Source organism: Melanerpes formicivorus, unplaced genomic scaffold, assembly GCF_026170545.1.
Source record: "Melanerpes formicivorus ecotype bairdi unplaced genomic scaffold, bMelFor1.0.p_v2 SCAF_69, whole genome shotgun sequence".
NCBI classification, from domain to species: domain Eukaryota; kingdom Metazoa; phylum Chordata; class Aves; order Piciformes; family Picidae; genus Melanerpes; species Melanerpes formicivorus.
In genome coordinates, this window is record NW_027142421.1 from 2,611,646 (window position 1) to 2,626,392 (window position 14,747).

Genomic DNA, 14,747 nt, shown 5'->3' on the forward strand with positions numbered 1-14,747 from the left:
ATTATGACCAAAGGCACCTCCTACTGGACCAGGTTGCTGGAGGCACCGTCCAGCCTGTCTGAGCACTTCTGGGGTTAGAGCCTCCAGCACTTCTCTAGGCAGCCTGTTCCTTGCCATCCTCATGGTGCTTTGTGTTTTGTTGTTAGCAGTAGGGGTGGAAGAGACCCTACAGCTGTTTCTTCTCATCTAACTCTGCGAAGGACGAGATCTTTATTTTTCACCTTGCATCTCTGTGGAGGTGCTAAAATACTGAAGTAGGAGAGAGTGGTTGTAGCTACGATTGAGACTTTGTAACTTTAATATTGGAATCCTTCAGTTATTGATGTGTCTTAATTGTTATAGAATGAAGTTGAGGGAAAAGAAGATAGATATAGATGTGGGAGAGAGATGGAGAGAGAGAGAGAGGAAGACCTGCCCAGAGTCAATTGTGTCCTTTTGTCTGAGGATAGTTTCCTAAAGGCTTCACTTGAGAGTCCACATCAGCTGAGAAGCATTTTGCTGTATTGCACAGAGTATTAAGGCACCTACTGTGCAGCAGAATGCCACGTTGAGGGAAACTTTAGGGATGCACAAGGTGGACCTTGATGGGTTGGTTTCATCATTAAATTTGGCAGTGGGGTGTTCCATGCTGCAATTTACAAATGTGAGCCTTCTGAAGAAGTTAGAATTGCTGTGGCAGTGGTGATTCTTTTGGTTTTTTGATGGCCCTTTTAATAGCCCTTTAATTTTTTTTGTCATTTATGGTATGAGACAGTGAGTGACAGGATCTTGTCTCTAGTGCTGTTTGAACAGCTTTGTCTGTTGTATCTGTAGAGGCTTATGGCAGGTGCCAGGGAAACCAGGGGAATTTCCCCTCTGTAAACTCTTTAAAGTTCAGGTTGAGATAATACAGGCAGTGTCTGGGAAGGTTTTTCTCCTCTGTGTTTTGTGATTTGAATGGTTGCACTCTAAATATATTGAGGATCTGCTGGTTACTCTGGGGGGCAGGTCTTGGACAGCCATTTTCAGCTTGTTTCTAGGAGTATCTGAACTCTCACTGATTGTATACTTTGGATTTGTTGAAATGCATAGAATGGTTTGAGTTGGAAGGAACCTTAAAGTTCATCTAGTTCCAAGCCCCCTGCCATGGGCAGGGACACCTCCTGCTAGCCTGGCTTTTCAAGGCCCCAGCCAGGCTTTGAATGCTTCTAGTCATGGAGCCTCCATAACATCTCTGGGCACCCTGTTCCAGTGCCTCAACTTTCTCATGAGGAAGAATGTTATCGTAATGTATAAGTGAAATTCAGCTTCTTCCAGTTTGAGGCCAATCTTCCTTTATCCTAAGTCCTTGGTTAACTGGAAAACTAAAATCCTGTGGTCATTTTGAGTTAGACTGTGTTGATTGCCCTTTCAGATTGCTTCAATTTATTTTGGGGTTATATCTCCTTTTAAAGCAGTTTGCCTTGTGTGGCAAGCCATCTCTTACTGTGTAGGTCATACTGATAGAGATCAGCATTGTCTTCTACTAGGTGTGCGTTAACACCTTCAGGTCCAGCCACCAGGCTGAAATATGCCCTCAGCCCTTGGAGAATGGACAGCAGTGATTTTTAGGGGCACAAGCTGGTCTCTGGGCTTCTAAACCCTTGCCTGCTTAGGTGTTCTCTGAAAAATCAAGGCTGTCCTATAAACTGTTGAAAAAGATGAAGGTCAGGTGGATTAGAAGACCTCTCCTGGCAAGCACCAGTATTTCTTCTTGGAAATGCTGACACTGAGATTTTTAGGATATTTTAATTGTTCTGTGAAGTTTGACCTTAATTCTGTTCCAGATGGAATTTGTGTTAATTCTCTCCTGAGGGATCAGGTATCATGTTGATTATGCAGGCTTGACCAGCAGCAAGTGAAATCAATGCAACTTTGGTTCTTCTCTGCATTATATTAGCCTTTGAGAAGGTTTCATCGTTGGATTAGCTTTGAATTTGGTTGTCTGTTGCTGTGCTTGTGTGGATCTTGCCTATGAGGCAGTATAATTAAATGTCAAATTCCTCTTTGTGATGTAGAAAAGGCATTGAAACCTTATAGCAGAGCAGAATAAGACGAAGCCAGAGATGCTAATTGAACTCTTGCACGTACATAAGGAACATACAGGTGATGCTATTGTTATTTTTGTACCTAGAGAGAGCCGGTTTGAAACCTTTGTGGTCAGTGCTCTTTTCTCATGTGTGCAGCCAGGCTAACGTGAACAGATTGTGTGGGGTGGATTTGGAAGGCAGGTGTTCACATCACAAAACCACCTCTGTAATCGCTGCCCCGTGCAATTGAGCAAAAGGGGCAAAAGCAAATGGACACAGACTACCTTTTGCCTGTGTCGGTGCTTCACTGAGGTCACTTTCTGGCACGATAATGGTTTAGTATGGGGAAAGTTGCTCACTGATGATGATAATCTCTTTTACCTTCTTTCCCATAGACACAAAGCTATGCTTTTGCAATATCTAGCATCAGATTTTCAGTTGCTCCAGTTTGCTTTCCCGTTTTGAATGTTTGAAACCCTTTGGTCTAGGAACCACCTTTTCACAACTGCACTTCCTTGCTGCAGCCTTTTGCATTTTCATGTGTTCAATATCATCTCAGTCTCACTTCAGCCTTACAATAATGGTAGGTGTTGGCTAAATGCATATTTTCCCCTACTTCTCCACTGGAAGTTAAGAATCTAGTTATTTTGGCTTGCCCATTAATACCTCAATTCAAGTGGTACATTTGGCTTCACTTCTTGAGCCTCCATTTCACAAGGTCTATCTCCCAGGTGCAAATAAATCTCTTGGAGGGGGGGTTGTGGGTAGAGAGGTGGTAAGCTGCTGCTTGTACAGCTCTGACTGCTTCTTCAGATGGCCATCACCTGCACACAGGCATGCACAGACTTCTATTTCAGATGCAAAATACATGAAACTTCTCAGTTAAGAACACATTCCTGAGTCACTTGAACTCGTTCTTTATATAGTATATAATTTGCTTTGGAGCTAGAAGGGTGCCTTCCCCTTCCCCTGGTGTTCTAGAACAGCTGCATTTGGGGTTTTGCTTTACTTGAGCTTCAAAAAGAAATGTACCAAGGATAAGTGATTTCCAGCAAGCACAACTGAAAGGGAAGTGGGCTGTTGCAAGAGATTAAATAAATCCTTTTCCTTTTTTCCCCTTCCTCTGTTGCAGATGCCCGAGATGTAGAGCAGTTGAGTAAGAATAACATCACCCACATTCTCTCAATCCATGACAGTGCCCGTCCCATGCTGGAGGTAAGAGATGGGGGAACTCAGTGGTAAATCCTTACTTTGCAGTTGACTCTTGGAGTCATTGAGGGGTTAAATTCTTGTTTTGCACAACTGGTGTTTTGAGAATGTTTTTCTCAATGAGGTTTTGAGATCCACTCACAAATTTTGCTTTTGCTGCTGTTGTAACAACAAAAATCTAACTGACAAAGGAAGAGACAATGATGGTGTCAGTCAATATAACCCAGTAATGGGACTGTTAAGGATTTAGTTGTAAAGGTAAGTGCCCTTCTGTAGGGGGTTCAAGCATCACATAACCACCACCATTCCTTCTCCCCCTTGCCAACTACCAAATCCTCCTTTGTACTTGGGCCTCTTTCTTGAATCCTCATAGGAGATGTTTGGGTAAGAGGCTTTCAGTCCTTTTGCTTGGAATGTGGAAGGAACCCATTCTCCCTCTCATACAATACATCTGATAACAGCAGAGCAACTGTAGGTCTCCAACACATGAAATATCATTCCCTGTTTTACTGAAGGGAAGTTGATCTGAAGAGCTGAGATGACTTGACATGCTGTGTCATCTTGAGCACAGGAAGAGCTGGTACCAGGCTACAGGTCTCCTGTGTTGGACTGTTGTGCTTCTGTATTGACACCAGTTTACCTTGGAAGGAGGGGATTTTGGCTGGGCTTTGCTACACCTTAAAATCCTCCTATGTGATTTATGTTGGAAACAGTTGGTCTTTTAAATTTGCTTCTTCCATGCATTCCACTTTGCATGCAATATAGTGCAATAGTGGATAAGGACAGTTGCTGATATGGCCCTTCAGATGCTGCTGGGAATCTCTGCTTTTCATTCTGTTGTAACAATCTCTAGTGAGTTCAGTCCTTAAACTACATAATTTCCACCTCTCCTGGGCGCCTCAACAGGGAAGCTGAACAAAAGGTGTCCCTACTATGTCATGACTAAGACCTGAACCACAATAATGGTGAATACAGTGCTGACCTAGAACTAGGTTCTAGGTATACTGGAGCAGGGCTTTAGTTGTTAACTTCATTATACTGTCCACTTGACTTTTTGTTGTGCCTGATACTTGTCTGAAAGATACTAGATTTGAGGAGCAACTTTAGTTAAGGTGATAACCAGTTGTACTGAGTGAGATGTGGTGTTTTCTCTGGGGTGCTATCCTCTAAAATGAGGCAAAACTTGCTTTAGCATGATGATTAGAAAAGTTAGAAGGCTTATTATGGTGCAGATCAGCTGCAGCCTCAGGCCAGTAATGTTTCCTGTGAAGGTGGCAGTTTTGGGAGCCCACAGGTCATGTCCTTGCTTGTGCTGGTACATCTGCTTGAGAAGCTGTGTGGTGGATAGATCTGGGAGCTTTTAAATATTGTTTTTACCTTCTAGCTAGCCCCACAAAAGACACAAAGGGTTAAATTTATGCAGATCTGTTCTCAGTCTGGTTCACAAGTGTCCCAAACTTACAGTGGCATGGAAACATGTACAGGTTCTTCAAGGGTGGACTTGCTTGACTCACCTCTGCCTCTGAAAGAAGTATTTCTCCAACTGTGATTTCTTCTTTCTCAGCATGCAGTGTACCTCTTTAGGTGCCAGTGGTCTGGAAAACAGCTGTTAAAACTTCCACCAGATCTTACTGAAGTTTGGTTTTAGAGGTTATCTCAAAGATCTTTTGCAACCCTCATAGATATCTGATTTAGGGTTAGCTCTTAAGTTTGGCTATAGGAAGTTATTTTGTACTTTGAAGCTGGAATAAGGAGGTAAAAGTAAGTTTAAAGTCAATTTGGTCCTGTCAGCCTGCACTAAGTACAAGACACACAACTGTTTTGTAAGGCTTTGATTTTAGACTGGAAAGAATCTGACAAAATCTGACCTTGCAATATTGCAGGTGGTTCTTATATAATCTGCTTAAAGAAAATTTGTGCTCTAAGAAAGCCAGTCCTGAAATGAATTTGTATTTAGGGAGCATCCTGAGGCTGTTGTTCCAATAAAGTATACCACTGTTACTCAGGATTTTCACCACACAGATAAGTTCTGCCATTTGAAGATGCAGGCTTCCAACTGCATTACAAAAACCTACAGGTGATGTGTCTAAGAGAAAGGACTCCAAGGTTTGCTATTTCTGATGCACAGAAGTTACCTCTTGAGTAAGAACAGTGTCCAACAGCCTCACGTGTGTTCCCAGTCTCAGTGAATCAGTTGGCTCATCCAGAGCACTTTGGACAGCTGCCCGTGGAACACTCACAGATGTGTTGTAAACCCACACAAAAAGCCATCTCAGAGGAGAATAATTAGATTTCTTGCCACCTGCTTTCTGATCACTCTCTTTTAGCTAGTTCAGGTGGCAAAATCTCTGTTCAGAGTGTGAGACACTGAAAGGTGAACAGCAAAATATATCTGTGTGCTTTAAATAATAACGTACCTGGCAGTGACCTCTTGGAACTATCCAACAGATTGCCATCCATCTGTACTCCTGGAAGGCCTTTGGGCCCCCATAACATCCTTCTCTGCTCCAAACTGGAGAGATGGATTTGGTGGATGGACTGTTCAGCCCAGCTGTATGCTGTGATACAGAGCAGGTATAGAGTGTGAAGGATGAGGTAGTTGGAGCTGGGGAGATCACAAGAGGAAAGGCTGGATCAATTCTATGAATTTAAAAATAGAGTGGCTAGTAAATCCAGCCCTTTGGAGGAAAGTGAAGAGCTGAATGACTGAATGCCTACCAAAAACTTAGTGATCTCTCCAAGCTTGAATGGTTGTAGCCTGCTGGGCTGGTATAGATAATCCAGTCATAGCAGCTTGCTTCAAGATTTGTGATCTTGTTCCATGTTTAAGACAGAATGTTGTAAATCTTATTGAAGTTGCAGCTGGCCAGGGCAGTCTTGTGTGGTTCCAGATGATCTTGAGGTTATACTTGTGCAGGTTGTAGACAGGAAAGCAAACTAAGCTATAGAGGATCTGAACTGGCACTTCTGGCACAATGCAATCTGCTTGGCATCATTTGTGGGTGCTATTTTTGGAGCCATTTGGGCTTTTGCTATGGAAACTCATTGTATCTGCTCTTAATATGATGGTTTACTGTAGGGGAGCTCTTCCTGATGCTTTGAAGGGTTGGAAGGGTCCTCTGGAGATCAACTAGTCCAACCCCCCTGCTAAAGCAGGCTCACCCACAGGTGCACAGGATCACAATGTCCAGGCAGATTTGGAATCCCTTCAGATAAGGAGACTCCATAACCTCTCTGATCAGCCTCCTGCAGCACCCTCACAGCAAAGAAATCTCTCCTTACCTTTCAATTGAACTTCTTGGGTTCCAGTTTGTACCTGCTGCCCCTTGTCTGCCACTGGGCACTACTGAAGAGTCTGCCCCCCATTCTCTTCCCCCACTTCCTCTTTAGATAATGATCAGCATTGAGATTCCCTCTGTCTGCTCTGCTCTAGGTCTCTCATGTTCTCCTTGTCAGATGCTCCAGTCCCCTGTGTTTTTTTTTCCCCAGTCTTCTCCAGTTGATGACTCTGGGAGTGTTGAGAGATGCCCAAGTGCTTTTCTTCATTGGTTCTGTAGTCTGAAGGAATGTCCTCACATAGACATCATTCCAGAAAGCACTAGTATGGACTAAAAAACATGTCACTGCTCAACATGGAATAACTAAATAGGGAAATACTGGGAATCCAACCAGCCCCTTAAAAAAAAAAAGTGTGGGGGGGCATTTGCTCATTCAGAACAGATGCTGCTCAGCAAGTGAGTGCTGCCAGTCTGTTAAGTCCATGATCTGGGGTTGGGTAGTGTGCAGAAGTCTTGAGCTGTGAGAGAAGCCCCTGCTGATTATGGTCTGGATTCTACCACAGGCTCTGCTGGCTTTGGAATCCAGCCCAAAGAATTGTGCAAAGAATTAAAGAGGGAGAGGGCAAGACAGCCTTCAAAATCAGAGTTCCCAATACCATATTGCAAGGTTCTTGCTGCAAATGAATAATTCAGTCAAGTCAAACAGTTGCATTTCCATTTCCAGCACTAAGATGTTCTGTCCCCAGATCTGGAAGCTGTCACTTTTCAGCCTTTCAGCTATCATCAGGAGGAAGCACAGAAGCATTTCTTCTAATTAAAAAAAACTTTCTTCTCTGATGTTTCACTGCCTTTTCATGGTAAGGGTTTCCCCTCGTGAGATGTTTCAGAAGACCATGCTGAGCGAAATAGTGAACACTTTTCTTTCAGGTAGTGACAGCAGATGATTCTCTCTGGTTTGAAGTGATGCCCTGTCTGGCACTGGCTCTATTGTCAGTAGCCTACTAAGAAGCCTCCAAGAGACTTTCATAAAGTGGCTTGTAAATTGTGTCATAATGAAGTACCCTGGGCAGAGACTGGTGATGCGCACCAGAGCGCCTTTAGTCTGCTCGGCACAGGGCAGATAAGGAGAGCGTGTTTATGTGAGCATATTGCAGAAGTGTGGTAATCATATTCTAGCATTCCCTGAAAGAAAGAAGCAAATGGGCTATGTTGTTTTGTTGTATTACTTGAATATCTCCTTGTTGGGTAGTGCCAGGTTGGATGGGACCTTAAGCAATGTGGTCTAGAAGGTGGTTTCCTTGCCTGTGGCAGGGTGTTGGAATGATGATCTTTAAGGTCCTTCCAACCCAAACCATTCTATGCTAGGTGTGCTCTGACATGCCTAGGGACTTGAATCTAGTCAAGGCGGATGAACAAGGTCCTTCCTCTCAGGTGAAGTATCTAAATATTGGTGTAGCCTAAAGGAGATAAACAACAATTTAGTATAAACCCATTAATGTTTTCTCTTGCTTGGTATTCTGTTGGATGAGCCAGGTTAGAATTGGAATTCAGGGTTAGGATTTGATATACTTGTACAAGAAAAGGAAAATCCTTCAATGTTTCCCTCTTGTAATTACAGAAAGGATGACAAAGATGGGGAAGAAGGGCTTTTAACAGGACACTTTCTATTTGTGATGGGCACATCCCAGCCTTAATACAGGCTTTCTAGAAGTGTCTCTGAGACTGCTACCCAAGAAAACCATGAGTTGTAAAAACCTCAGGCCCACAGCTTGTGCAAACTGTGGCATTTTTGAAGGTAACACAAATCCTTGCTCTCTACAACTACCTGAAGGGTGGTTGTAGCCGGGAAGGGGTTGGTCTCTTCTCCCAGGCAACCAGCACCAGAATAAGAGGACACAGTCTCAAGCTGCACTGGGGGAAGTTTAGGCTCGAGGTGAGGAGAAAGCTCTTCACTGAGAGAGTCATTAGTCATTGGAATGTGCTGCCCAGGGAGGTGGTGGAGTCACCGTCCCTGGAGGTGTTCAAGAGGAGATTGGACGTGGCACTTGGTGCCATGGTCTAGTCATGAGGTCTGTGGTGACGGGTTGAACTTGATGATCTTTGAGGTCTCTTCCAACCTTAGTGATACTGTGAAATGCATAAATTCCACTGCAGGAGCATCCTGCTTTCTGTTGTTCGTGTTCTTCAGGTAATTTCAATCTCACTTATAATACTTTCCAAGCTCCAACCTGAGCGTGTTGTTCTCTTAAAGTCAATCCGTGGTTGTTTGTTCTGTGAAACACAAGTGTGTCTTCTATGAGTCATTAATGAAATCAGCACCGATGGTGATGGCTGCAGAAAGTAACCGAGAGGACAAACAAGCGGTTGAACGGTTTTCAGTTCAGCAGCTTCAGTTTGGTGCATTACTGGACAAAACCCTTGATAACCTCTCGTTGGTTTGGCTGGAGGAAGCTTTGTGCTGGCTGTTTCCCACTTGAGCTTCTTTTTGTTGAAATGCCCCTAAACAAAAATAAGTCCTCCTGCCCTCATCTGTTGATGTGAAGACTCAAATTAACCCGTATTTTTTGACTAACCTGAAAGAGCTTGCCAGGTGCTGGAGGTTACTTCATTTGCATCTGGGTTCACAAATGTAAGTTTAGGAGGTTAGGTTTAAAAAAAAGATTCTTGGAAGTTGTTGATGGTTATCTTTACATAAATTTAAATACAGGGGGTTAATGCCAAAAATACAACCGTGCTGCTCTTAAATCTTTTCAACCCCTTCCCCCCCCCCCCCAACCTTTGAAAATAGAAATTTTGTTAGTTGAAGTATTCTCCCCTCTCCTTGCCTTTTAATATCTGCACTTCTGGGCTGAGGTTTCCAGTTCTAAGCAGAACCTTAGAAATGTTGCACATAGAGCAGTGAGGAGGACAAGATTCTGAAGAATGTCTGTGAAAAACTTTACTTGGAAAACCCACTAACCATCAAAAAGAGAGTAGTGTTTTTAGTCATTTCTCTTACTCTCATGCATGCTGTTTTGCTGGACTACTCAGTTTTCATTTTTTTTTTCCCTGTCCACTTTCCTTTAATGGATAAACTATTGGTGTGATTTAAAGTCATTAAACCGAGAGCATCATTCTTAACGACGTCTTTCATCAGGACCAAGGAGCATTTGTTTCCTTATCCTATTCAGTTGAAATTATTGGTGGTGGTTGCCATCACACAGAATCACCAAGGTTGGAAGAGACCTCAAGGATCATCAAGTCCAACCTGTCACCACAGACCTCGTGACTAAACCATGGCACCAAGTGCCACATCCAGTCCCCTTTGTGCATGCTCCTTACAGATCCTGTTCTCAATCACTGACCTGTTGTCTTGAGTGTGGCACTTGTAGTTGTGCTGCTTGACTACTGCAATATTCTGTGTCCTACTTAAGCCCCCCCCAAATGCCAGTTTATACAAGTTCAGTTGGAAAGAAGCTAGAGGTTTAGAAAGTAGATGATAGGTAAGCAGAAGACAAACTGTGTTCCTTAAGGTGGGCTGTTACGTTTCCTGGGCTCTTCATGAAATACTGGATTTAATAGCAAAGGTTTCATTATCCTTTTGAAGAAGCTGATGATATTGGGAAGTTGTTTTCCTATAGTTTCACTGACTTTTTCCAAATGTGAGATGGCTTTGGTTTCCAATCTTAGCAGATTGACCACTAAAATAAGTAGAAATTAGGAAATGGCTGCAAGTTTCTGAATCCTTTAACTGTGGTGTAAAACCTCCGCGTACCTACTCGCGTCCCTAAATGTCTTTGGGTTTCATACCTTGCTACCCACTGGGGCAAAACTGACTTCATTCTAGAACCTGGGATTAAATCATGCAAGTGTCACTCTCTAATAGCAGTGAATTGTAGACATTCTCCATAACTCTCGCTTGTTTCAGCTTTGACAATCTTGAAATCCCAATACTTGCTCTAGTTTTGTTAGCTCTCGCTGTATCGGTTTAACTGTAGCATTTAAGTTTCAGGGCCTAAGAGAAACAGAAATCTAGTTTTGGTGGTTACTCTGAGTGCTGAAACAAAACAGAGGAGTAAACAGTATTTTATTTTACTGAGTTTTGAGGGAGTGTAATCCTAACAAGCACATGGAAAGAAATGGGCATGCTGCTTTTGTTTGAGGGCGTTAGTTAGGGTGCTCATGTGAATACTAGGGAAAAGGTTTGGAGCAGAGGTGTGTGGTGGTGGAGGCAGAGGTGTGTGGTGGTGGAGGCGATTGATAGAGAAAAGAAAGTGAGCAATGATTTAGAAGTAACCAGTGGAAAGTGCTGATGAACCAAGATAAGCAGAACGAAGGTGAGCTCAGCATTTCACTGACCTATGAGCTTGGGTTTGAACACATTCTCTGTGTAGAACACCTGTAACTTCTATCTATTTGAAACTCTTGGTTTGATTTCATTTATTTCAAATTAATAGAATAGAATAATAAATCAGGTTGGAAGAGACCTTCAAGATCATTGTGTCCAACCCACCTAAAGAACTAACCCATGGCACCAAGCACCCCATCAAATCTCCTCCTGAACACCTCCAATGATGGTGACTCCACATACCTCCCTGGGCAGCCCATTCCAATGGGCAATCACTCTCTCTGTATAGAACTTCTTCCTAACAGCCAACCTGAACCTCCCCTGGCACAGCCTGAGACTGTGTCCTCTTGTTCTGGTACTGGCTGCCTGGGAGAAGAGACCAACATCTGCCTGTCTGCAACTTCCCTTCTGGTAGTTGTAGAGAGCAATAATCTGGGGGGAAAGCTTGTTTGGAGAGTTAAGACAATTGGCACAGCTACCAGCTGAAGGAATGTTTGAACAACAATATGTTAGCAATATCCAGTAAATAAAATGGATGTGGGAGCTGAGATTGTGTAGCGTGAAGGCTCAGAGGAGACCTTATTGTTGTCTACAACTACCTGAAGGGAGGTTGTAGCCAGGAGGGGGTTGGTCTCTTCTCCCAGGCAACCAGCACCAGAACAAGAGGACACAGTCTCAAGCTGCACCAGGGGAAGTTTAGGCTCGAGGTGAGGAGAAAATTCTTCAGAGAGAGTTGTTAGCCATTGGAATGGGCTGCCCAGGGAGGTGGTGGAGTCACCATCCCTGGAGGTGTGCAAAAAGGGATTGAATGTGGCACTTGAAGCTATGGTTTAGTAGTCATGAGGTGTTGGGTGACAGGTTGGACTTGACAATCTTTGAGGTCTCTTCCAACCTTATTGAGTCTATGATTTCATCTAGGACTTAAAAAAAAATCCTACTTTTCATGAGTCTTTGTACTTGGAAGCTTTTCTTTGCTTTGAACAAAAAGTGTGGTTTGGAATGAGCAGCTGTTCTGTGGCACCTGATTTAGTGTGTGCAGGTAAAGTGGCACAATGCCTATGTGCAGTGGTTCTGTCCTTTCTTTACTGGATAATCTTCAGGGAATTGTCATTTCCAGGAGACAAAGCAGACTGAATTTAGAAATGAATTAATAACTCAAGGCTTCCATATGGCTGACAACATTTGTATTTGTCTTTCCATCTTTATTCACATGTGGGTTTGGTTCAACTTTGGGTGTTGTATTTGTTGCCAGACCAAAGTTTAACAACTGCAGTCGAGGTATTGATTTGGAGCCTTTTGAAGTTTTTGCTGGGAGCTGGTCTGTTCTTCCACAGTCTTTTGATTTAGCTCACTCTGGTTTAGTTGCTGTTTCAGTGATTGTTGCCTTCTCACATCTTATACTTTGCAGTTTTAGAATGGTAAGCAAGCTGGTAGGGAATAAAATGTCCCCTCTGGGGATAGGCTGCAAGAGTTGGAACTCTTCAGCCTGGAAAAAAGATGACTCTGGTAAGACCTTATAGCATCCTTCCAGTACCTGAAGGGGGCCTACAAGAAAGCTGGGAAGGGGCTTTTTACCAGGGCTTGTGATACGATGAGAAGGAATGGATTGAAGCTTGTGGAGGGCAGATTTAGACTGGATATTAGGAGGAAATTCTTTACAGTAAGGGTGGTGAGACACTAGGACAGGTTGTCCAGGGAGGTTGTGGATCTCCCAGATTGGATGAGGCCTTGAACAATGTGGTCTAGTGGAAGGTATGACTGTCCATGGCAGGAGGGCTGCAACTAGATGATCTATAAGGTCCCTTCCAACCCAAACCATTCTATGGGTCTAAACTAGTGATGGCTCTTGCATAGTTGTACCACATCTAAAGTGTTGCAGGTATTTACTGGTTCAGTTGGCATGAACTGTTCTGCTTTGAAAGGTCCCTTTGGGACAGTTCTTAGATGTTATCTGCAGGGTATGTGCACAGGAAGGACAGCAGTATCTTGGGGCATAAATATAAAGCCTTCACAGCAGCATTCAGTAATTGTTTTCCCATTGCCAATACATTGTCTTTTTTTAATGTGAGGAAAAGCCAGTTTCAGCAATCAACGTGAATATCCACACAGAAAATCCCCAGAGTCTTGCTTATCAATACCTGCCCCATAGAACCTTCTGTCCTTCTTGTATTTCAGGTATCCAGTTACGATGACTTCTATTTGATCCTATTTATTTCAACTAAAAGAAGCAAAACCTGATGGTAGGGTGGGATTCTCAGGAGTCGTGAACCTTGGCCAAACTGGGTTTGGCTCAGAGTTTCACAGTTGATTTTTTTTGCAGGAGTTGGGGTTAGGTCACTGCACAGAGTTTCTGAAATCCCACCTCTTAACTATTTCTGAGTTGAGTGTGTGATTGCTTCCTCACAGGGAGGAGTCCACCACCACCTTCCCAAAGCACCTTTTAAGCAAAATGCTTTGGTCAAAATACTGAATTCCAGTGACTTCAACCACCTCTTGTCTGAGAAGTTGTAATAATAGGGCTGATGCTGAGGATTTGAGCACAGCAGTAAGAAGTGTGCTCTGGGCTTCAACAGAAGTTACAAGGGCTGAAGAACTCAAGGATCATGTTCTGGATGAGCCATTCAGTGCTGTGTGTGGACTCTTGTAGGCTGGTTTCATGCTTGCTTGCGGTAGCGGGAACTAGCCAGCCGTGGCGAAGAAAGAACATTGTGGGTCTTCAGCTTGTGCTGGTGCTACTTCTGCTTTTCAGGTGACCATGATCTGAAAGCTCATCTGCACTCAGCCTGCAAGAAGCACTCAGCATGTACTATAGCTTCTGAAATCTGCGGCACAACTAGTGGCAACCTTCTCATTGCTCTGGAGTCGAACCATCTCCTGCCTGCAGTTTTCTTCTTGTTCTTTCCCTTGGTGTGGTGCAGAGCTGGGGCATAGAACTGCATAGAGGTGTGGGGGACTTTCTGGTCACAAGGTCCTCATTCTGTCAGAGTGACTCACTTGAAGTGATATTAGTGTCCAAGATAAACCTCTCAGATGCATAATACAAAATGCTTATTATTGCCACAATATAATTATCATCCTTGGCTCAGCAGCCTGTCCATAAATGCATTACTGCTACATCATCTTTCAAAACAAACATGTCTGTGGTGCATCAGCTCATAGTGTCACAGTATCAGTAAAGGTTCGAAGGGACCACAAGGATCATCCAGTTCCAACCCCCCTGCCATGGGCAGGGACAACCCACACTAGATCAGCCTGGCCAGAGCCTCATCCAGCCTGGGCTTAAACACCTCCAGGGACAGGGCCTCAACCACCTCCCTGGACAACCCATTCCAGGGCTTCACCACTCTCATAGTGAATAACCTCCTCCTCACATCCAGCCTGAATCTCTCCAGCTTCATTCTATTCCCCCTAGTCCTATCACTACCTGATATCCTGAGAAGTCCCTCCCCAGCCTTCTTATAGGCCCCCTTCAGATACTGGAAGGCCACAATGAGGTCACCTTGGAGCCTTCTCTTCTCCAGACTGATGGACTGATGGCTAAGAAGCTATCCTGATTTCCCCCTTCTCCTGACACAAGGCAGGAAGGACTGTCACTTGTGTATGCCATTCCTCCAGCAGTGAGCTGCTTTGGTTTGCAAACTGACCTTGTTCTTGTTCTTTCTCCTCTCAGCTGTATTTTGCCATGCAGCTTTTGTGTAAAATGCTGTTACTGGCTTGGTGTGGTCCTGATGATGCATTTTCCCTCCATCTCCACTCAGCACTGTCTGCTGGGCCTTCCCCAAACCAGAAGCCTGTAGACAGTAGGATCTTTGCTCTGGCTGTGGCACATGGGAGATGGCTCATCAGAGTGAGGAGAACAGGTGAAGCATGGTGGGAACAGGGCAG

The 14,747-nt window shown here is 43.9% G+C and overlaps 1 protein-coding gene across 2 annotated transcripts in view; it reads left to right on the plus strand.

Moving 5' to 3' along the window:
- DUSP22 (dual specificity phosphatase 22) overlaps positions 1 to 14,747 on the plus strand; it is a 53,045-nt gene that overhangs the window by 21,553 nt on the left and 16,745 nt on the right. For both annotated transcript variants that reach the window (XM_068163032.1, XM_068163031.1), the window contains exon 3: positions 3,181 to 3,263. In XM_068163032.1, coding sequence (XP_068019133.1) covers positions 3,255 to 3,263 — 9 coding nt within the window. In that variant the 5' untranslated portion in view covers positions 3,181 to 3,254. The remainder of the gene's footprint in view (positions 1 to 3,180; positions 3,264 to 14,747) is intronic.